The sequence below is a fragment of the Fomitopsis serialis genome (assembly GCF_022376445.1).
Source record: "Fomitopsis serialis strain Sig1Antser10 chromosome Unknown B0H18scaffold_37, whole genome shotgun sequence".
Lineage (NCBI taxonomy): Eukaryota > Fungi > Basidiomycota > Agaricomycetes > Polyporales > Fomitopsidaceae > Fomitopsis > Fomitopsis serialis.
In genome coordinates, this window is record NW_025954997.1 from 191,987 (window position 1) to 208,925 (window position 16,939).

Genomic DNA, 16,939 nt, shown 5'->3' on the forward strand with positions numbered 1-16,939 from the left:
TTACTGCAGCTTCAGCAAAACCCTAGATGCTCGTGCCGACAACAAGGATAGGGTAAGTAGCTAGGGACTACCTGCCTCGCACTCTCGATCTTCGCAGCAAGCATGCCCTCCACATTCCACTGACCCCTGTGCTCCTCAAGTGGTTCGGCTTCGAGGACACAGGCATCATTGCCTCCCTGAACACCTCACTGAGGTCGGGTACGCGTGGCGCGTCCTCGCGACGTCCTCCGCGCTCGCGCCGCACTCGAGCACGAGCCCCAGGATGCAGTCAGTCCTCCTTCTCCGCGAGGAACTCACCCGCCCGCCCGCGCCCGCGCCCGCGTTCGCGCGCGAGTTCGCCTGGAACGGCAACCTACCGGCGGTGTACTGCACTGCCGCCTTCTTCAACTCCTGCTCTGTCTTCCCTACCCACGCCGCCTCCGGGTGCACGTACACGACACCCGGGATCACGCGGTAGTTCATGTGCCCGTGCCCCGCCTTGATGCACTCTGCCGCCGCGATGCTCTCCTTGGCCTTGTGCGCGAGCATGGGCCCGAAGGTCGCGTCGCCCATGCACCTCACGGCAGAGATGGACGTGATGTACTCGTCGTCGATCACGATGCGGCCGCGGGGGTCCACCTCCACGCCGATCTTGGTTCCGACTTGGGCTGCCCCGAACAGCCTGCGCGCGCAACACTCGCGCGCCCGTCAGGGCGCGTGGCCTGGACGCGCAGATCGTACCGCTTACCGGATGACTTACCGGTCATTCACCCTCAACGATCGCTGCACTACCGAAGCTCGCGTCATATCCGCCTACCCCCGGTCGACTCAGCGCTCATGCGCGGATACACATTCGTCGCAGTATCCGGTCTGGTCACCGACGTCAGCGGTATATCCACGCCGGTCAGTCAACGACGAGACGCACTCGGGTGCCCAGCCATATCTCATAGGGTATGTTTGTCCGTTTCCGATCCGGTTCCGAGCAGAAAAGCTAGCAGTCTTGGTTAGCAGATGCCGAGCACGGGTGTCCCGGCCAACCAGTGCCAAGTACTCGCGCCGCCGACTCGCAGCGTGCCGTGCTACGTACGAACCATAAACCTGTACGATGCCTCCTGGAAGATATGTCAAGTTACGATCTGCCCCGGTCAAGCTGCACGCGCGACCGCAACGCGTCGGGCGCACTTGCTGTCGATCACCATTTCCTTCCTCGACGATCGCTGCGCGGCACGAGCTCACGGCGCGTCTGCCTTCGCCCGGTCGAATCTCCAGCCCATTTGCCCCGGTCAGAGGGCACCAAACGGGATGCTCACGGGCTGGTATTCGCCCGCCGCGATCCCGGTCTGCCCACCGACGTTAGCGGCGCCTCCACATGCACTGGTCAGCGTCGACACTCACTCCCGTTCTCTCCTCGATCTGTTCTCGGCCTTCGTCTCGCACATTGTATGCGTTCCCTACCGAGCAGTCTTGCGTGGCCGCTCATCGTGTCCCTTGCCGACTTCCTGGCTCTCTTCGTGCTCACCCTCAACTCTGCGCGTCTTCTGCGTGTGAGTCGGTGTCTCCGCGCAAGGTTGATGAGCTCCGAATCAGTCCGACATTTGTATTTGGCCCCGGTCGAGCGCAGCGAACATCCTCCCGGTTGGGCGAGGTGACGCATACTGCACATAGGTCAGTGACCAAACCAAGCGCGGCACAGAGGTCGCGTACCGCTGAACCGTCCCCGCACGTCATCATTCCGACACTGGCATGCCGAAAAGCACCCGGTCCGGCACTCGACCGTTTGGAGACTGCACGCGCCCGGCAGGCGCGTTGGCCCGGAAATGCAGACTTCACTGCTCATCTGGCCACTCACCGGTCAGCCACCATGTACGGCACGTCCGCACACCCACGTTCGCGCCATCTGTGCCCTCGCCTAGTCAGCCCGTATGGGACGGTCAGAGCGAGTATCACAGCGCCAAACGGAGAGGCTTACGCGGAGTTTCGCTCGCCGCGGCGCGTCTCTGCCTCGACACCCCCTGCCTCGTCCGCTTCGCTTCGCTTTAGTCACGGCATCGCGCTCGATGTGCCAGTTCCTGCCCGCCGGTACCTGCTCACTGGGCTGCTGCTTGTCGGACGAGTCGTCATAGGCGGCGAGTCTGCACCGGTCGGGACCTTGCCGCTTGCGAGGCATTTGCTGAGTGAGCTCATGAGCATGTCCGCGGATTGTCGACGAAGATGAATGGCTAGCAGCGACCACCGCAGACGACGTCGGCAGGCGATGGAGATGACGAAATGACGGAGATGACCTCGCAGGCGCACCGAGAGTCGGGAGCCAGTGGTTATCGCGGAAGTTGAAGTCCGATGTGAAACTCATTTGGTTTAAGGCGAGGCCGGGGAAGTCGCGACCATGCGAAGCGCAGGAGCAGTGTGGACGCATCGAGTGCGGCGAGCCTGGGGTCCGCCTTGTCAACAGTATCAAGAACGAGCGAGCCGCAGAGAAGAGGAAACTGGCGAACCGAGTTACAATGGATGCTTGCGGGCTGAATTTTGCTGCCGAGCTCTGCAGGGATGCGGCTGGAGTGGCAGGCGAGCGGTACAACCTGTGCAGTTGTTGCTCACTCAGCTTGGGGTCCCTGCGTGAACCTCAGTAGCTGATCGTGGCCGCCCCCGTCCACATCGAACGCAATTGCATGCGCCCAACACGGCGCACTCGGGGAGACAGGGACGGACTACTGGGCGCGCCGGCGCGATCATGTTGGTGGGTCGCCGACTGGGTGAGACACTGCGAGGTCACAGGCGCGCCGAGCGGAGAGTCCTGCATCCGGCGCGTGCTGAACGGGCAGATGCGAGTCGGACGAGGACGGGGGCGCGTAGCTCGAGGTTGACGTGCAGAGTACGGACGTGAACAGATGGCGGACGTGGAGGCGGGTCGAGTGAGGAAGGATATGCGGAACGCCGGCGCAGAGGAGAGGGAGGTTGAGGGCGAGCGACTTCGGTACTCACGGGAGTCGTTCCAGTTCTCCTCCGTCTGCGCCAGTCGTCCCTTCGCGGCCATCCACCCAAGCGTCGGTTCGTCCTCTGGGTGCTTGGCTAAGTGCGCAGGCGCGCTCTGCGCGATGGGTTTGACGTCGCGCGGTCGCTCGACCTCGAACTCGTAGGCAGTGGGGGCGGTACTAGTAAGGTTACCGAGCGCGCGGCGATTCCGCGTGACCAGGGCGTGAGGAGGGCGGCGGGAGCGTGGGTGGTTGGAGTGGTGACTGGACAGAGAGGCCGCCTACTGCGAGCAAAGACGATCGGGGTGCGGACGGAGACTTGGCGAGTGGGCATGACTTGAAATTAGAGGGCGCAGGCGCGTTGAACGCGGCTCCTGCGCCCGGTGCGCATGCTGATGGCCAAGCGAGCGGATGGGTGGCGAGGCGGTGGGCGCGCTGAACGAGAACAGGGCGCGTCAAGTTCGGGGCGCGCGTAACTCGGAGGCCAGGGTGAGGGGGGTGGTGGGTGATGGTCCGTAATACTCACCGGAGTCGTGTAGACTCTCCTCTCCTCTCTGCAGATCTCCCTATTCCTCGCCCTACTCCTCGCTATGTACCGTCCTTGTGCTAGTCGGGGTCCCTTGAAGCACGCGTCGGCGTGTCCCGCGACTCGGCGAACCCGTCCTGGAGTCCATGCATTCGAGCCCATCGACGCTCTTCGCGATGGGGTTGTGTCTGGTTGCCGAGACCGCCGATGGCATAATTGACACCCGGTAGCTTGTGCTCGCCATTGCTGAACTCGAAGGACTCGCCTGAGAGGTTTCGAGGGACTCGCGCGAGAGGTTCTGTGAGCGAACCAAGCTTCCACACCCTGCTCAAGCCACGCCTGCCCGCTGCGGACGCAACTAAGCCGTGGCAGGCCTGAGCGACGCCTTTTTAACAGCGTTTTGGTGTGTCTACGTGGGGCTTGTGTCATGCTCGAGTCCGCGTGCCAACCTCTCGTGTGATCTCTTGCCCAAAAAAGATGACTGAGAGGAGGATTGACCCGAGACTAGGGTGAGTAGTCGACGGGATGCCGTTTGTGCACACTGGATTCGTGCAGCGAACGCGAAGCGGAACAGTCGGCTGTGGAGGGTGGCAGGGACTGACACGGGTGACGGGTGACTATCGAAGCGCAGGGGTGGGGGGCAGCGGCGACGGGTGGCCGCAGACTCGGAGGGGACTCATCGACAGCGGGGACACTCATCCTCTGGCCCGCAGCGCCCTCCAAGCGGCGCTGCGGAACGGTAGCACCGTGGACAACAGCGGATGCGGGGCGGCTTGGGTGACGGGCGACCTGTACGACCGCCGGTGGACTGGACAGCGGGGAATGCGGTGGTGGCGGTGTGGGTCGCGCGCGCGACGGGTCGGAGGCGCTGGATATGGCCGGATATGGTCACGTCCAGATATGGACGTGGCGGGCGGGCACGCTCGTCTCTCGCGTGCAGGGATATATGGTCGGGGAGGGTGGTGCGGCACGCTCATCCCTCGTGGGCGCCGCGCCGCGCCGCGGCGACTCGGTGGACGTGGTTGCACGCGGAAGTGAACGGCGCACTGTATGCTCGCATGCACACTATTGGCGACCACCGTTCACGCCGACGACCCGAGTACTTAGCTAATTATGGCGGAAGACATCAAACGCGACCGCGTACGCCCAACGCGGCGCACTCGTCCATTTCTTTCGTGATCGCCTCTGCTGGCAGGCTCTGCAGACTCGGCGAACCCGTCCTCGAGTCCACGCATTCGCACCTCCCACTCCTCGCACGCGCGCGGTGCAAAAAGCACTCAAGCGCATGGTCAACAACAAACATGCTATCGATGTATTAGAGTCGATGTATTAGAGAGCACAACAAACACGACACTCAACCGAAACCATCGCCTCTAACTTGTCCCAAGTGGATCGGCTTCCAGGACGCAGGCATCGCCGCCTCCTTGAACGCCTCGCTGAGGGTGGGGTGCGCAGTCCGCATTGCTCCAGATGGTGGTGGCGAGGAAGTCTCCCCAGCCCTCACCCATGCCGCCGGATTCACCCCAGCCGAGGCAGCCGGAGGTGGCAGGACCACCCGCCAGACGCGTGCTGAGACCGCGCGAGAGCTCGTGAATCGCAATGCCAGCCTCAAGATCACCGTCACGGTACGGGTTCGCAGTATTCCAGAGGTGCATCCGGCAACGACCGTTCTGACCGTCAGGAGGAGTCATGAAGTTGGCTGCAACAAGGATGAGTTGCACGTTCTCCACTAAGCTACTTATGACTAACCGTTGTTGTACCCGCTGCCGTCTTGAGCATTGGCTATGACGCCATCGTTCTCCTCGCCACCGCGACCGAAGTTGTGCTGCTGGAAGTTACCCGAGACCTCATCGAAGCCGTACCGGTAGTACAGATCATGCACGAGTTGCTGGTGTAGAACAACTGGGTGCCTGTCGCGTTGGCGTACTTCTGCGCCTCATCAAGCACATCCTCCCTCTTCGTCTTCTTCGGGACCTACGTGAAGTTGAATACCAGCAACTCGCCTGCGCGGGATGGGAGCAACCGACACCGGCGATCTGATGCCCAGCCGACGGCGGAAATGAGACGATGCGGCTGGGAGCGCTCGCGGCGGCCTCGTACCAGTTGCCCTGCATCTCGACTCGAACTGCGGCCGGTCGCCAGGAATGGACCGTGCCACGCCACACCGGGTACGGAAACCCAGCTTCCAAACGAGCTCAAGGACATCGAGTCGCCGTGGGCACTTGGATGAACGCAGCCTTCGCCTTGAGGGGTGGCGGCGTCCGGACGCTGCTCACAAGCCCGAGATCGTGCCACGACCACTGACGAAGCGCGGCTCCCAGGTCGACTGCATCTTCTCAAGGTGCGCAGCACAGTTCTCCGAGGTCCTCCGTGAGCGCCTGGTTCGGCAGCGCCTGGTTCGGCGTCGCCGCGATCATGAATGGAGCAGCGCACACGCCGGTCGCCCAGCGCATCCTCCTGGTCCGCAAACGCATGGTGGTTCGCCATGAAAACGGCGCGCTGGCGTGCTCGCAGTTCTACTGAGCCACGGGAGATCCCCGAAGCCTGCTCAATGAGCGCGGCTGGCTTGCTGTTGCCGGGCGTGACCTGCTCGCTCTGCATCAATATCCCAGAGCCTCATCGCCTCCATGAGCTGCTCGAGATGTTCCGCGCGCGACTCAAGCTCCCCGAAGAAGTCGCGCAGGCTCCGAATGCGCATCCGGAAGGCCGCGCACGAGACCAGACACAAAAGGATCTGGCTCAGCCACGGCAAACCTTTAGAGTCAGACGATGTGAGTGGTAGTAGATTGCATCGAGATGACGCCATTACATACCGCGTCACCGTAGGAGATTACGACACCGCCTCACGTCCACGTTGATGTCCCCGTCGGAGACCTCAAGCCGTGCAACAACTGGCGCACGTAGACGTGGCTCACGCCAGTGTTCTTGTCCGTATAGGAGTCCTTCCGAATGACAACGAGCTGGCAGGCGGCGTCTCCCGCGTGAGCTCTTCTGCGAAGTGCTGCCAACCTCAATGGGTCGCTGGCGCGTCTGCAAACCCACTGGACGCGTAGACGGGGTCCGCGTGGTAAACCGCATGCGGGTGCGCAGGGCCGAAGCTGAGGGTCTTCCGACGGCGACCTGATTGCCGTGCTGTTGCCACCGGGGTGGGCGAATGCGCCCGCGAGATCGATCGCAGCAACCGAAGCGACGAGTAAACGACGCATTGTAAAGAATGAAGTTTTGTTAGAGGAGCGAGCGGTCGTGGCTGTGAACCCCCCACTAGAGAGCTGGAGGAGTGGCGGTGGTTGGGGAGAACCGGCTGAGCTGCGTACACGCCGTCCTTACGCTGATCGAAGGTTGTCTATCTGAATCGGGTGCCGCTCTGGACTTGTAAGCAGCCTGGCGCGGCTCATCTGGCGCGGGCCCCGCGGAGCATACGAGCTCGGCGCAGCCGCCGCGGCGTCCGATACGGCTTCTGGCTCGGCGGTGATAATGATCGTCGGGGCTGGCGGCATTGGGGTTGTAGAGTTGCTTGGACTGCCGGCAGATGGCCTGCTGGTGTCGGGATGAAGGACGGGAGAGGAGGTAGCGGTAATCTTGAGGCGGCGCGAAAAGCCATCAGCTCCGGCCGGCACGCGGATGGCGAGGTCTACTTGACAGCATTGTTGGGGGTAGTAGTGGAGGAGCGTGCATCCGACGAGGAGCGGGCGCATGCGGTGGTCAGGGAGTGGAAGAAGAGCCTGAGGGAGCGGGCGTTCGGCCAGCTCATTTTGCTACACTGCGAGCGCAATCCGGCGGGTCAGTCCCATGCGAAACCGGCTACGGAGCTACATACGCGGCATGCCTGCGCTGGAACGCGACAAATTTGTCTGCAGGATCTGTGTGTTGCACCAGCCTGCGGGGCGCGGCCGTGGGGAATGGCTGCGGCGACTCGGACCCGGTGGTGAGGGCGATGGCGAGGGCCTCCGGTGACGAAGACAGCGGAGGAGAGAGGATGAGGCGCCCGGCCCGTCTGTAGCTTGCGGGCGTTCGTCAGGAGCACGTACGTCGGGCGGTAGGCTCGCGTACCCAATGCGCGATGTTCGGCGCGAAGAGAGGGCGGCATGACTGGGTGGGCACGTCCGGTGAAGGCGTACCGCCGATTTGGAGCAAGCTTCCTGCTCGCTTTCCCTGCTCCCCGCGCCCGTGCTCCTACTATGCTTCCCTCCTCACATCATCCCCGCTCTGCGCTCGTCGTGTTCTGGACAGTCTTGTCGCTCGAGGCTGGACTTGCGCGAGAGACCTGGTTCGCGTGGCTAGGTTGCTTGTCACGCAGAACCACGGGACGTCGAGAGGAGGTTCTCAGATTCGAGAGGAGGGCACCTGGGTCAGGAGCGCGAGCGGAGACCGGGAGAGGTAGAGGGTGATTCCTGACAAGCTGAATGCAGCAAGAGCAGCGCGCTGGCGCTAACGCATGGACCGCTCACACGCACCGTTCACGCGGACTCGCCGCGCGCGCCATGCTCGACCTCATCAGTGCACCTAGCAGACTCTGGCTCAGCGACGGCGCCATATTCATGACCCTCTCTGTCGACCGTGTCCGCTCTCGACCAGCCCGGACAGTTGGACTTGGCCGAGATTTCTCGTATGCCACCGCTTTCGGTATCTACCTCACTGCCCACCACACCCTCGTCCCTATTACCTGCATGAAGGCAAAGCTCCTACAACAAATTCGGGTAACGTTGGAAACGGGCTCACGCAAGGCTCACGCAGGCGACGAACCACAATGACCGCGTCCTTCACTCGATTGTCTACCTCCACGTCGCCATCATCTCGCAGCCCCTCTCACCGCACGTTCGCAATGATTCTCCGCCGCGCTGCGTCATCCAGCTCGGTCAGGATCGTCGCTGAGTACGCCAGTTGGGTTTCGCTGGTATCACGGAATCTCACTTGGGTGGGTATTGCCTGGACTGGTGCGCCTTCGATTATCTCATTGTGGCCCTCTGCATTCTCTAACCTGCGCGCCGCAGGGCATCATCTCGTTCGTCCCTCTCGACTGGATCAGTTCGCGATGAAGGCCACCATCATCCAGAGGCTTCCTGGCTGCTGCAACGCCGCAATGGTGCAGGCTTCCGCCGCCCAGTTCCTGCGGCTGGTCCCGCGCGGGCAGAGCCGGGCTGCGCCCCGCTCGCGAGGTTACCGGGGGCCGCAACGCGCGCACTGAGGCGCCTCCTGAAGGCCGCGGCCAGGCAGCAACGGCGCGCACCCGGCTCAACCTCCGCGGTGCGCTTGCGGTTCTGGAGGTACTGGCTGATGCTCAGCCGCAGCTCTTCTGGCGGCGATCCTGCATCGATGTTCGCGTTGGGGTAGGCCCGGGTGGTCGCATCTGCAGGGTCGTCAAAGGAGGACTCGGTTGCAGTCTTTGGTCTCCTCCCCGCGGCGGCCAGCAGAGCGAGTTCGAGCTCGCGCCTCTAGTTCGCGCCGGCTGCAGCCTGGCCGCGCCCGCCCGAGCGCCATCGACCGGCCTGCGCCTGCCCGCTTGCCATTGCCCGGAGCACCCAGGTTGGTGGCCGCCGCCGCCTGCGCGCTGCGCGTTGCATGCGCCGCCTTGGCTGGGCATTGGCTGCGGCGCGCAGGCGCCCAACTTCAGGTCCCGGGAGGCTGGGCGGACCGCCTTTTCCGCTGGCCCCAACGCGCTCTCCAACCGCACCGCGCCGCGCCCGCTCACCTGCAGAAGACTCCTGCAACTCGTGAATTCAGCCTGCCCGCTACCGGCGACTTCGCCGGCGCCGAGATCTCCCTTGGACGCCGGCTTCTGCTGTCCCCGCGGCAGCTTGGCCAACTTCCTGGTGCCCTAATCACCGGGTCTCCCCATTGCCGCGCCCAAGGCACTCGCCCCCGGCGCCCAGCAGCTTATCGAAAAACCGCGCCGCGCCCCGCAGGCGCCTCGCGCTCGCGCCGGGACCGAGTTGCCCGATTTCGAGCCTTCTGGCGAGCGCGCAACTCTGCGCACCCCGCGTTTGCACCGCTACCGCCCGCCTCTTCATGCACTTCGCCACCTTGAGTGCTGCGCCCAAGTTCGACTTCGTGCCCCCTCCATGACACCTCTAGGCAGCTCCGCACTGGCGGCGGCGGCACCGGCAACGAGGACCGGTGGAACGACGGTGGACGCGAACTGCAGAGCGAGAATTAGCACGATAGTTCAGAGCCAACATTGATTTCATAGATGTTCTGTTCCAAGCCATATCGGTACGGTGCAGCCCGAAAACTGCCAGGGGTGAATCTGTACGACTACGAGTGCATACTGCGAGCGAGCGGCGAGGAGATAGAACATACGACGAGTATTATGTGAGTGAATGAAGTGCAAATGGTAAGCAAGGTAGATAATGCGAAGACGCGCGGAAAAGGCGGGAGACTCAGGCGTCGCTACGATCGTAAAGCAGGCCCGAGCCGCCTCCACCTGCGAACTGAATGAGAACATTAAAGGATACCACCGTGGGACTGGCGATCGCAGAAAGCAATTCCTCAAGAAGCCAGCTGTCGATTGCATTGAGGAGGGATGTCGCTTGTCCACCGAATTCGGATCGTATACCTCGTGGACGAGCTGTGCGAGGTAGGCAGTCGGAACGACACCCTCCTTGAAGCATGTCTGCCAGCTGACGATGCCTTCCTTTTCGCAGAATGCGCGGCTCGCGACAGGGCAGGCATACGCCTCGTCACTATTGCCGACGAAAGTGATCTGGAAACCGACTCAGGATCCATATGCATACTAACGATGCAGACCTGCTGCGAGTACGAACCTTGATTTCTCGCTACCCACAATCGAGTCGGAGCCAGTGGCAGCGATGGCGAGCATGCGAGGGCGGAAGCTCGGAGAGTCGATCTCTTCAAGTGAAACGAGGTCAGAGGTGAACGTCCCGGCAGCTCGCTTCCTCTCGAACGACGCAGCGCAGGGAATGCCTGTGCGCTGGAGGAAGCCCCTGACCACATCCCCTAGACTGGCACGCCCATCGTCGAAGGCTATCGTCTTCAGGGAAGAGGGACTGTGTGCTTGACGATAATATCGAGGTAAGGCTTGAGGCTTTCGTAGCTGCCAATTCGCGTCGAACAGGCCGCCATCACGAGTGCAGCTGGTCCACCGGCGAATGCTTGAGCAGCCTGAAGAAGACTGTAAGAAAGGTAGTCCTCGGCTGATAGTGCTGCATTAACGAACCTTCGACAACGTGAACCCGTTGTGACACGGCAACTCGAAGCCTGCGCGGAAAGCACGAGTATCGGTATGCTCTGCAACAGTGTCGTCGCCTAGCAGAGCCTTGTACAGGAGCATTGGGGCAAAAGCAGCATGGGTTTCTTCGTCACGAATCGTGTATAATGCAGTCTGCAAAATCTCGTCTCGTCATCTACAAAGCAGATCATGTGCGGCGACTTACATGCTTCCCAAGGTAAATGACAAAGTCTTCTTCAAATGGTGTGAGATCGCCAGTCGTCCCAATGCTGTCGAGCTGGATGATCTCCGCTGCGAGACGAGGATGGAAGGCCTGTGTGACCTCGCGCGTGATCGCCTCAAAGTTGCAGCCATTGAGAAGATAGATCAACCATTCTCCTGCGATCTTCGGATTGCCATACCATTCACCAAGCAGAGGCCGACGATGGCACCGAGGGCCCCAAGCTCTTCCTTCTGTGCAGGACTCAAGGCTCGCGGAGGGCAAGCAAGGACGTTGGAGTTCTCGCCAAGCCTCGTCATGAAGTACGATGGTAAGCAGCGAGAGAATTCTGCGAGCAGTACCATCATTGTCTGCCGTTCAAGCCCATCGCCGAACGACGCAACAAGAGGCAGGTCGCCAACTTCGTGGTGCTGTATGCTGAGAACGACGAGCATTACCACGAGGAGGAACACATGGGGCACTAGAGACTTACGCGCGGAACGATCGATTCATGGCAAGGATGTGGGTGAAGTCGCCGTTGACTGCAGCCTGGCCAAGCATGTCCTTGAAGATGACTGCCATATGCGGCACGTCAGAACCGTCGATTCGGAGGCGACAAGAAGGCCTCTGGCCATCAGATGCAGCCTCAAAAACTGCATTCCTGAGCTCTGCTAGAGCCTCGCATCGTACAGCAGGGTGGTAGGACCCAGACGCCGGACGATATGGAGTCGACCATCCCAGTCGAGGAGGGATCAAGTCCAGCACGAAACATGGTATAGTCTGTGTTCGCTGCAGAGCAGGGATCGATGATAGCTGCATAGGTGTTAAGCAGCGATGACTGAATAACAGGCACGACACTTACTTGTGCCTGCCCAGCTCTGCGCAGCCGCGCCGATACTCGTTGTCGGGGGTGGCTCGGAGCATTGGACACTGCCGCAGGAGCAGTTGGACCAGCAGGTCCATCGTCGAGGCTGAGCGACTCCAACCCAGGACTAGTAGGGCCAACTAGGCCAAGGGCTTCTTCAACCTCGTCATCGGTGTCGCTACTACTAGTAAGCTCCGAGTCTCTGGCTAGGCACGTCGAATCACAGAGCACATTGCTATCGCGAGCATGCCCCGATCCAGGCGTCCCATCGCGTGGCAGCCCATTATAGAATCCGTCCGAAATGCAGGTATGCGGAAGAGGCGGGCTATCGGGGAGGGCAGAGGGAAGGCGAAGCGAGACTGGGGCATTGGCAACGACTAATGAAGTTGGAGTAAACATGTGCCTGCAGCGAATGAGTAAGGAATGGACACATACCGAAGTAGACATGAAGTGCACCATCCCGGATACAGAGACGAGGCTTACAGAAGTACAAGACAAACATAGACGACGCGAGGGTGGCGATGGTCATGTCTGGTGCAACAGGGTAGCGATGGAGCCATGCCTGTCCATCTTGGGTGGGAGTACCCTTGTTATGCAGCGACAGAAGCTGAAGCTCGAGCTGTTCGTGGCGATGCTGCGAGAAATTGAGTACCTGGGCGAAATCGTAGCCGAGAGGTGACGCCCTGAGATCGGCGATAATATCCTCAACAAAAGTGACGATGGATGTTTCGAAAGGGCGCTCATACGTGCGCGCAAGGCCGAAGGAGTTGAGGTAGTCTCGCATGGTGGAGTAGCGAAACTGGAAAAGGGGGAACTTGTAGCCCATCGATTCGGCATCTGGAGCGAGCTACAGCAAGTGATTCAGCAAAGTAAGCCACGATTGATCAACTGAAAGGCTTACAGAAGGAGGGTATACATGAGCGACGAGCCGCAATTGACCAGCTTCAGTCAGGCATGGGCCTATCTCCTTGTGTATGCCCCGGGGGACGACCGGAGCCTGGCTGCGTCGCGATCGGGTCGCTCGGGGAGCCGAGCTCGCCCCACGAGGCTGCCGACTTGGACCAGCTGCATTACGAGCAGCTGATGTTCGCCTCTCGATGTTGACTCGCTGCGAGGTGCCTGGTGCTTGTGTCGCATTGAACCCGACGAATGGCTGGGTCGGCGAGGGGGCAGCAAGTGGCATCGCAGCCTGCATAACACCTGGGAAGCCGAGCGAAGGTGCTGGCTGAGACCCATAAGTAGGAAACAGGGGGGCAGGGGCAGCCGAAAATGCGAGTTGCGGAGGTTCAGGTGGGGCCAGCGACGACGACGACAGGTGGCTCCGATGGCTGTGATATGGCGTGATCGGAGGTGCAGCACTCGCAGCAGCAGGCGATGCATCAGGCTGTCCAGTGTTGGGAGCTGACGACGACATGGTGGGACCCTGAGGGCCTGGCGACGATGCTGTCGGAGTCGAGTCGAGAGCCCGGCGAAGCTGTGCAAGCTGGGCAGGCGTGAAACCAGCTAGTAGGCCTGGGTCGAGCGAGGATTGCGAAAGGGGGCGATTATCCATGGCAGGCTAAGAGGTATCGTCAACAGGAAGGACTATTGGGAGAGCATGGATACTCACTGTGAATCTGAAGTGTCGTAAATGAACTATAGCTGCAGGGCAGCGACGAAGAACCAGACTCGGAGCTTGAAGTATACAGTGAACTCTAGTAAAGCGATGGGTCAGCTCGGATGGTAGCAAAGAACGAGAAAAACCCACAAGTCGATGAAGAGGCCAGACGACCTTTAAGGATATGAGCAAAGCATCCAGAACGATTGGCAAGGCACTCACCGATATTATGGAGAGAATAGTATGCAACAGTGAATATTGCGAGCAATGAATCTTGAGAGAGTCCGAGGTCAGGGGCATGTATGGAAACGATACACAAGTTCGAGGCACTCACGAGGTTTGGCAAGTATTAACAGTGGGCGACTGGAGGCACTTCGGTGTCAGGAACTCGACAGCTAATCCATCGTGAGAGGGCAGAGCTCACCGATAGGGTTGTTTGAGAGGCGACAAGCTGTCAACTCGGACGAGCTCAGAGGGGAGTAAGATGGAGAGAAACTCGACGACTGAGGGGACACTAGGCCAGGTGTGACGATCCGAGTGTTGCAGGGGAAGGCGGGCAGCCTAAGTCGACTCGTTGGCTGGCGACGACAGCGACCTCTAGTAATAGGGGCAGCAGGTAAGCCCACGAGGCATCACGAACAAATAAGCACACACCTCGTACCGACCTCGCCTACAGTGGTCTTCGGCTTCGATCACTGGAATCGATGCAAGGATTCTAAGGAGAACAGAAACTTCAGCATCGTGCAGTCCCTGAAACACGCAAAGACTGAGATTACCGAGGAGAAAGATTTGCGACTCCTGGCAAAGGTCGGAAATACAATCAGCCACGACTCGGGGTAGGTCGACCGAAGCTCCAACCAAAGAAGCGACCCACCTCGCATAGTCCAGGGAATCCGTACAGACCGAGATTCACGAGTAGGGATTCACTATTGGCGAACACTGGAAATGTGGTCGCACATACGAATAGGCTGACCAAAGCTCCATGTTTGAAGTACCAATGTATATCTCTACAGGACGAGTTTACATATTCACTGTAGGGAGTCGAATATCAGATTATGACCGAGCAGTGCAGAATTATACTCTACCTCAGCTAGGGCAATGTGTACGACAGTCGGCACATCTAAGTACGAAGTGTACGAAGTTAAGCGCCGACTACAGACGAAAAGTACGATTTCCTGTACGACTTATCAGTAAGTAATTTTCCGTGATAACGACCGTCATATCTACGCCACAAGTGGCGCAGTTTGCCGTTCTACTTTTGGGAATTTGATGCCGTCTGTCTCACGGTTGAGTACGTACTGTACCGTCTGTACTTCAACGTTTCAAACCTTCTTCCCACCGAGCATATACGACCTACGCCTCACATTCATTGAGCGTGTTGTAGCCCAGTCTTTCGTTACAGCCTGTTGCTTCACCGAAGTTCAAGTTGACGCATGCCTCGGTCTAACAGTATACACGATAACGCAGCGGCGGGATCCGATGACGACTCGGAGTCGGAAATCATGGACGAAATCGTGCGGGCTATGAGCAGTGAGCTCAGAAGGGCGCGAGGGCAGCTAGATCGAGTGCACGTCGAGAAGGACGACCTACAGCGAGAGCTAGATGACGTCCGCCTTCAACTGCGCGCCGCCAAAGAAGGGCAGGAACATAAGGGAAAGCGGGGTATCAGTAATTCTGTGAGCTCGAGGCTACCCGTTCGATCTCATTAACTGATGCTCCTACGCTTTTTAGCAGCATGACCAAGCACGACGGGAGGTTGATCGACTGAAGCGAGAAAAAGATGAGGAAAACGCTGAACACGTAACCCCTCGAGCTCTAATGAATTGTGGCGTATCGTAACACGCTCATGTTTGTGCAGGCCAAAGCAATGGAAGAAGTCGTGTCAAAGCTCGCGAAGCAGAAAGAAAAGTACCAGGATGCGAAGGCTGCACTCAGGGAGTCCCAGAGCGTGAGCTCGCCTCGCCTTCCTCCCAGTATGAACCTGATCGCTTCCTTAGGTCCTAGCTAAACTTCAAGATGCAGCGGCGAGTGCGGTTGCAGAGCTTTCCGGGACCCACGTCGAACTGCCCCGAAAACGCAAACGTGAGGAAGACCCTGAGGAAGGTGCAGGTATCGCCGAGTCCCGTTCCAACCAGCAACCTGTGGCGCCTGAGACGGCGGGTAGTAACTTCAATGTCACAACATCTCGGAAGGGCCAAACGACTCCACATAGTGGAAGTAGTGTGAGTGACGCTATGCTCGACGGTACCATTTGATCTCACGAGTTCCAAAGAAGACTTCAAGCGCACGAAAGTCGAACCTCCGAGGGTTCTTGGGAATTGTTGACGGCGAGCAATTTGTTACCCCTTCCATGAATCATTGCGCGAGCCACCATGGGCAAAACTGGGACAAATTAATGGCCGTACGTCGAATTGCGAGTGAAGTGGCTAGATAGCTAATCATGTGCATGCTTGTTCTTGCAAGGCGATAGCTAGGTGGGACGCTTGAAACTATGAGCACCGTAATGGTGTGCTGACGTCATGCCAGAATCAAGTGTAAAACAATGTATTGCGCACAGGGCAGCATCATCTGGTCTTCTGGCTCAGCTATGCGATGCTTGCACTTTCGGCCAGCCCATCGGTACACCTTCGAAACCCGAGCTCATGATCCATGCCTCCACGACTCATCGACCCTATACCCGGGTGAAGTACGGGAGCTCTTCTGGTCGGACAACAAGAACAACGTCTACTGCGGGACTTTCAGGTGTGCCAGTGTCGCGGAGGTGCCAGTGCAGGAGTTACTTGAGCTTCGTATGACCGAAAGGGTAAGAAACGCGAGACTTTGCAACGTCTCTCGTTGTTGCTGACGGCATTGCCAGCACTCGTTGCTCAAACGCTTGGTCAAAAGATTACAGACACGCGGGGTCTTTGTTCCAGCTCATAACGGCTCCACTAAGGCGGACTTCCTCCGAGATCTGTATCTCGATGGAACCCTGCTCGTACGGTGTCACAGTTTGGAATACGTCGGCCGAAACGAGCAAGTCAGCGAAGTATTTGCACAGTTTGGAAGCAAAAACTCGGCGTCCGTCAACACGACAGTCACCAAGAGTCAAAAAAAGAAGAGGCAGAGGCAGACGTAGAAGTAGAAGCGATTACGGGGGCGATCGTAACGGTAATCTTGATGCACGTTCTCCATGTTTTGAAAGCTCTGACTTCGTTCCACTTCGCAGCTGTGGTGCGTTAGCACTATCATGCAAGGTGTTGTGAGCTACAACGTTGGCGTAACTCTGGTTCATCTCTATGTGTTTTGATGCTGTCGATTTCGTGATATCCATATATTACTGCTCACAATTCACTGTACGACGAGTCTTGAATTTCATGATACAGCGTTGCACGGACTTCTCAACGAAAGTCACACATTCGCTCCTCCTCCTCTCTTGATCTGCTCATCATGCATCAGAGGCGAATCTAGAATGGTCAGCACTTGCCAGTGTTCGCTGCACGCTATAGTACTATAGCGATCACGGGGTTTATGCTGCTGACTTTTGTGAATATAAAGCCGCTTGGGTCGAATACGTTCTGTACATAGTAGGTCTGTATCAGTATGTTCGCGGAAGACAAGCGAGGCAGGCATTACTAC

At 59.2% G+C, this 16,939-nt stretch overlaps 4 protein-coding genes across 4 annotated transcripts; 1 reads left to right on the forward strand and 3 right to left on the reverse strand.

The window, feature by feature from the left end:
* Positions 1-4,847: 4,847 nt before the first annotated feature.
* On the reverse strand, positions 4,848-5,588 carry B0H18DRAFT_1119600 (Fungalysin metallopeptidase-domain-containing protein; the record flags this gene model as incomplete). Its single annotated transcript, XM_048033958.1, has 4 exons — positions 4,848-5,173; positions 5,224-5,362; positions 5,422-5,448; positions 5,502-5,588. 4 exons carry the CDS (start codon positions 5,586-5,588, stop codon positions 4,848-4,850), a joined length of 579 nt encoding a protein of 192 aa, XP_047892931.1.
* Positions 5,589-6,797: 1,209 nt separating this feature from the next.
* Positions 6,798-7,561, reverse strand: B0H18DRAFT_1119601 (uncharacterized protein; the record flags this gene model as incomplete). The annotated part of the gene is made up of 3 exons (XM_048033959.1): positions 6,798-7,229; positions 7,288-7,474; positions 7,503-7,561. The coding sequence occupies 3 exons, from the start codon at positions 7,559-7,561 to the stop codon at positions 6,798-6,800; spliced, it is 678 nt and encodes a 225-aa protein (XP_047892932.1).
* Positions 7,562-8,519: 958 nt separating this feature from the next.
* Positions 8,520-13,276, reverse strand: B0H18DRAFT_1119603 (uncharacterized protein; the record flags this gene model as incomplete). The annotated part of the gene is made up of 11 exons (XM_048033960.1): positions 8,520-8,906; positions 10,028-10,174; positions 10,256-10,485; positions 10,545-10,593; positions 10,649-10,813; positions 10,866-10,997; positions 11,069-11,297; positions 11,353-11,672; positions 11,722-12,101; positions 12,160-12,571; positions 12,626-13,276. 11 exons carry the CDS (start codon positions 13,274-13,276, stop codon positions 8,520-8,522), a joined length of 3,102 nt encoding a protein of 1,033 aa, XP_047892933.1.
* Positions 13,277-14,616: 1,340 nt separating this feature from the next.
* Positions 14,617-16,926, forward strand: B0H18DRAFT_1010183 (uncharacterized protein). The gene is made up of 8 exons (XM_048028901.1): positions 14,617-14,997; positions 15,053-15,121; positions 15,180-15,269; positions 15,319-15,543; positions 15,594-15,722; positions 15,855-16,124; positions 16,179-16,471; positions 16,530-16,926. Exons 1-7 carry the CDS (start codon positions 14,755-14,757, stop codon positions 16,437-16,439), a joined length of 1,287 nt encoding a protein of 428 aa, XP_047892934.1. The 5' UTR covers positions 14,617-14,754; the 3' UTR covers positions 16,440-16,471; positions 16,530-16,926.
* Positions 16,927-16,939: the final 13 nt, after the last annotated feature.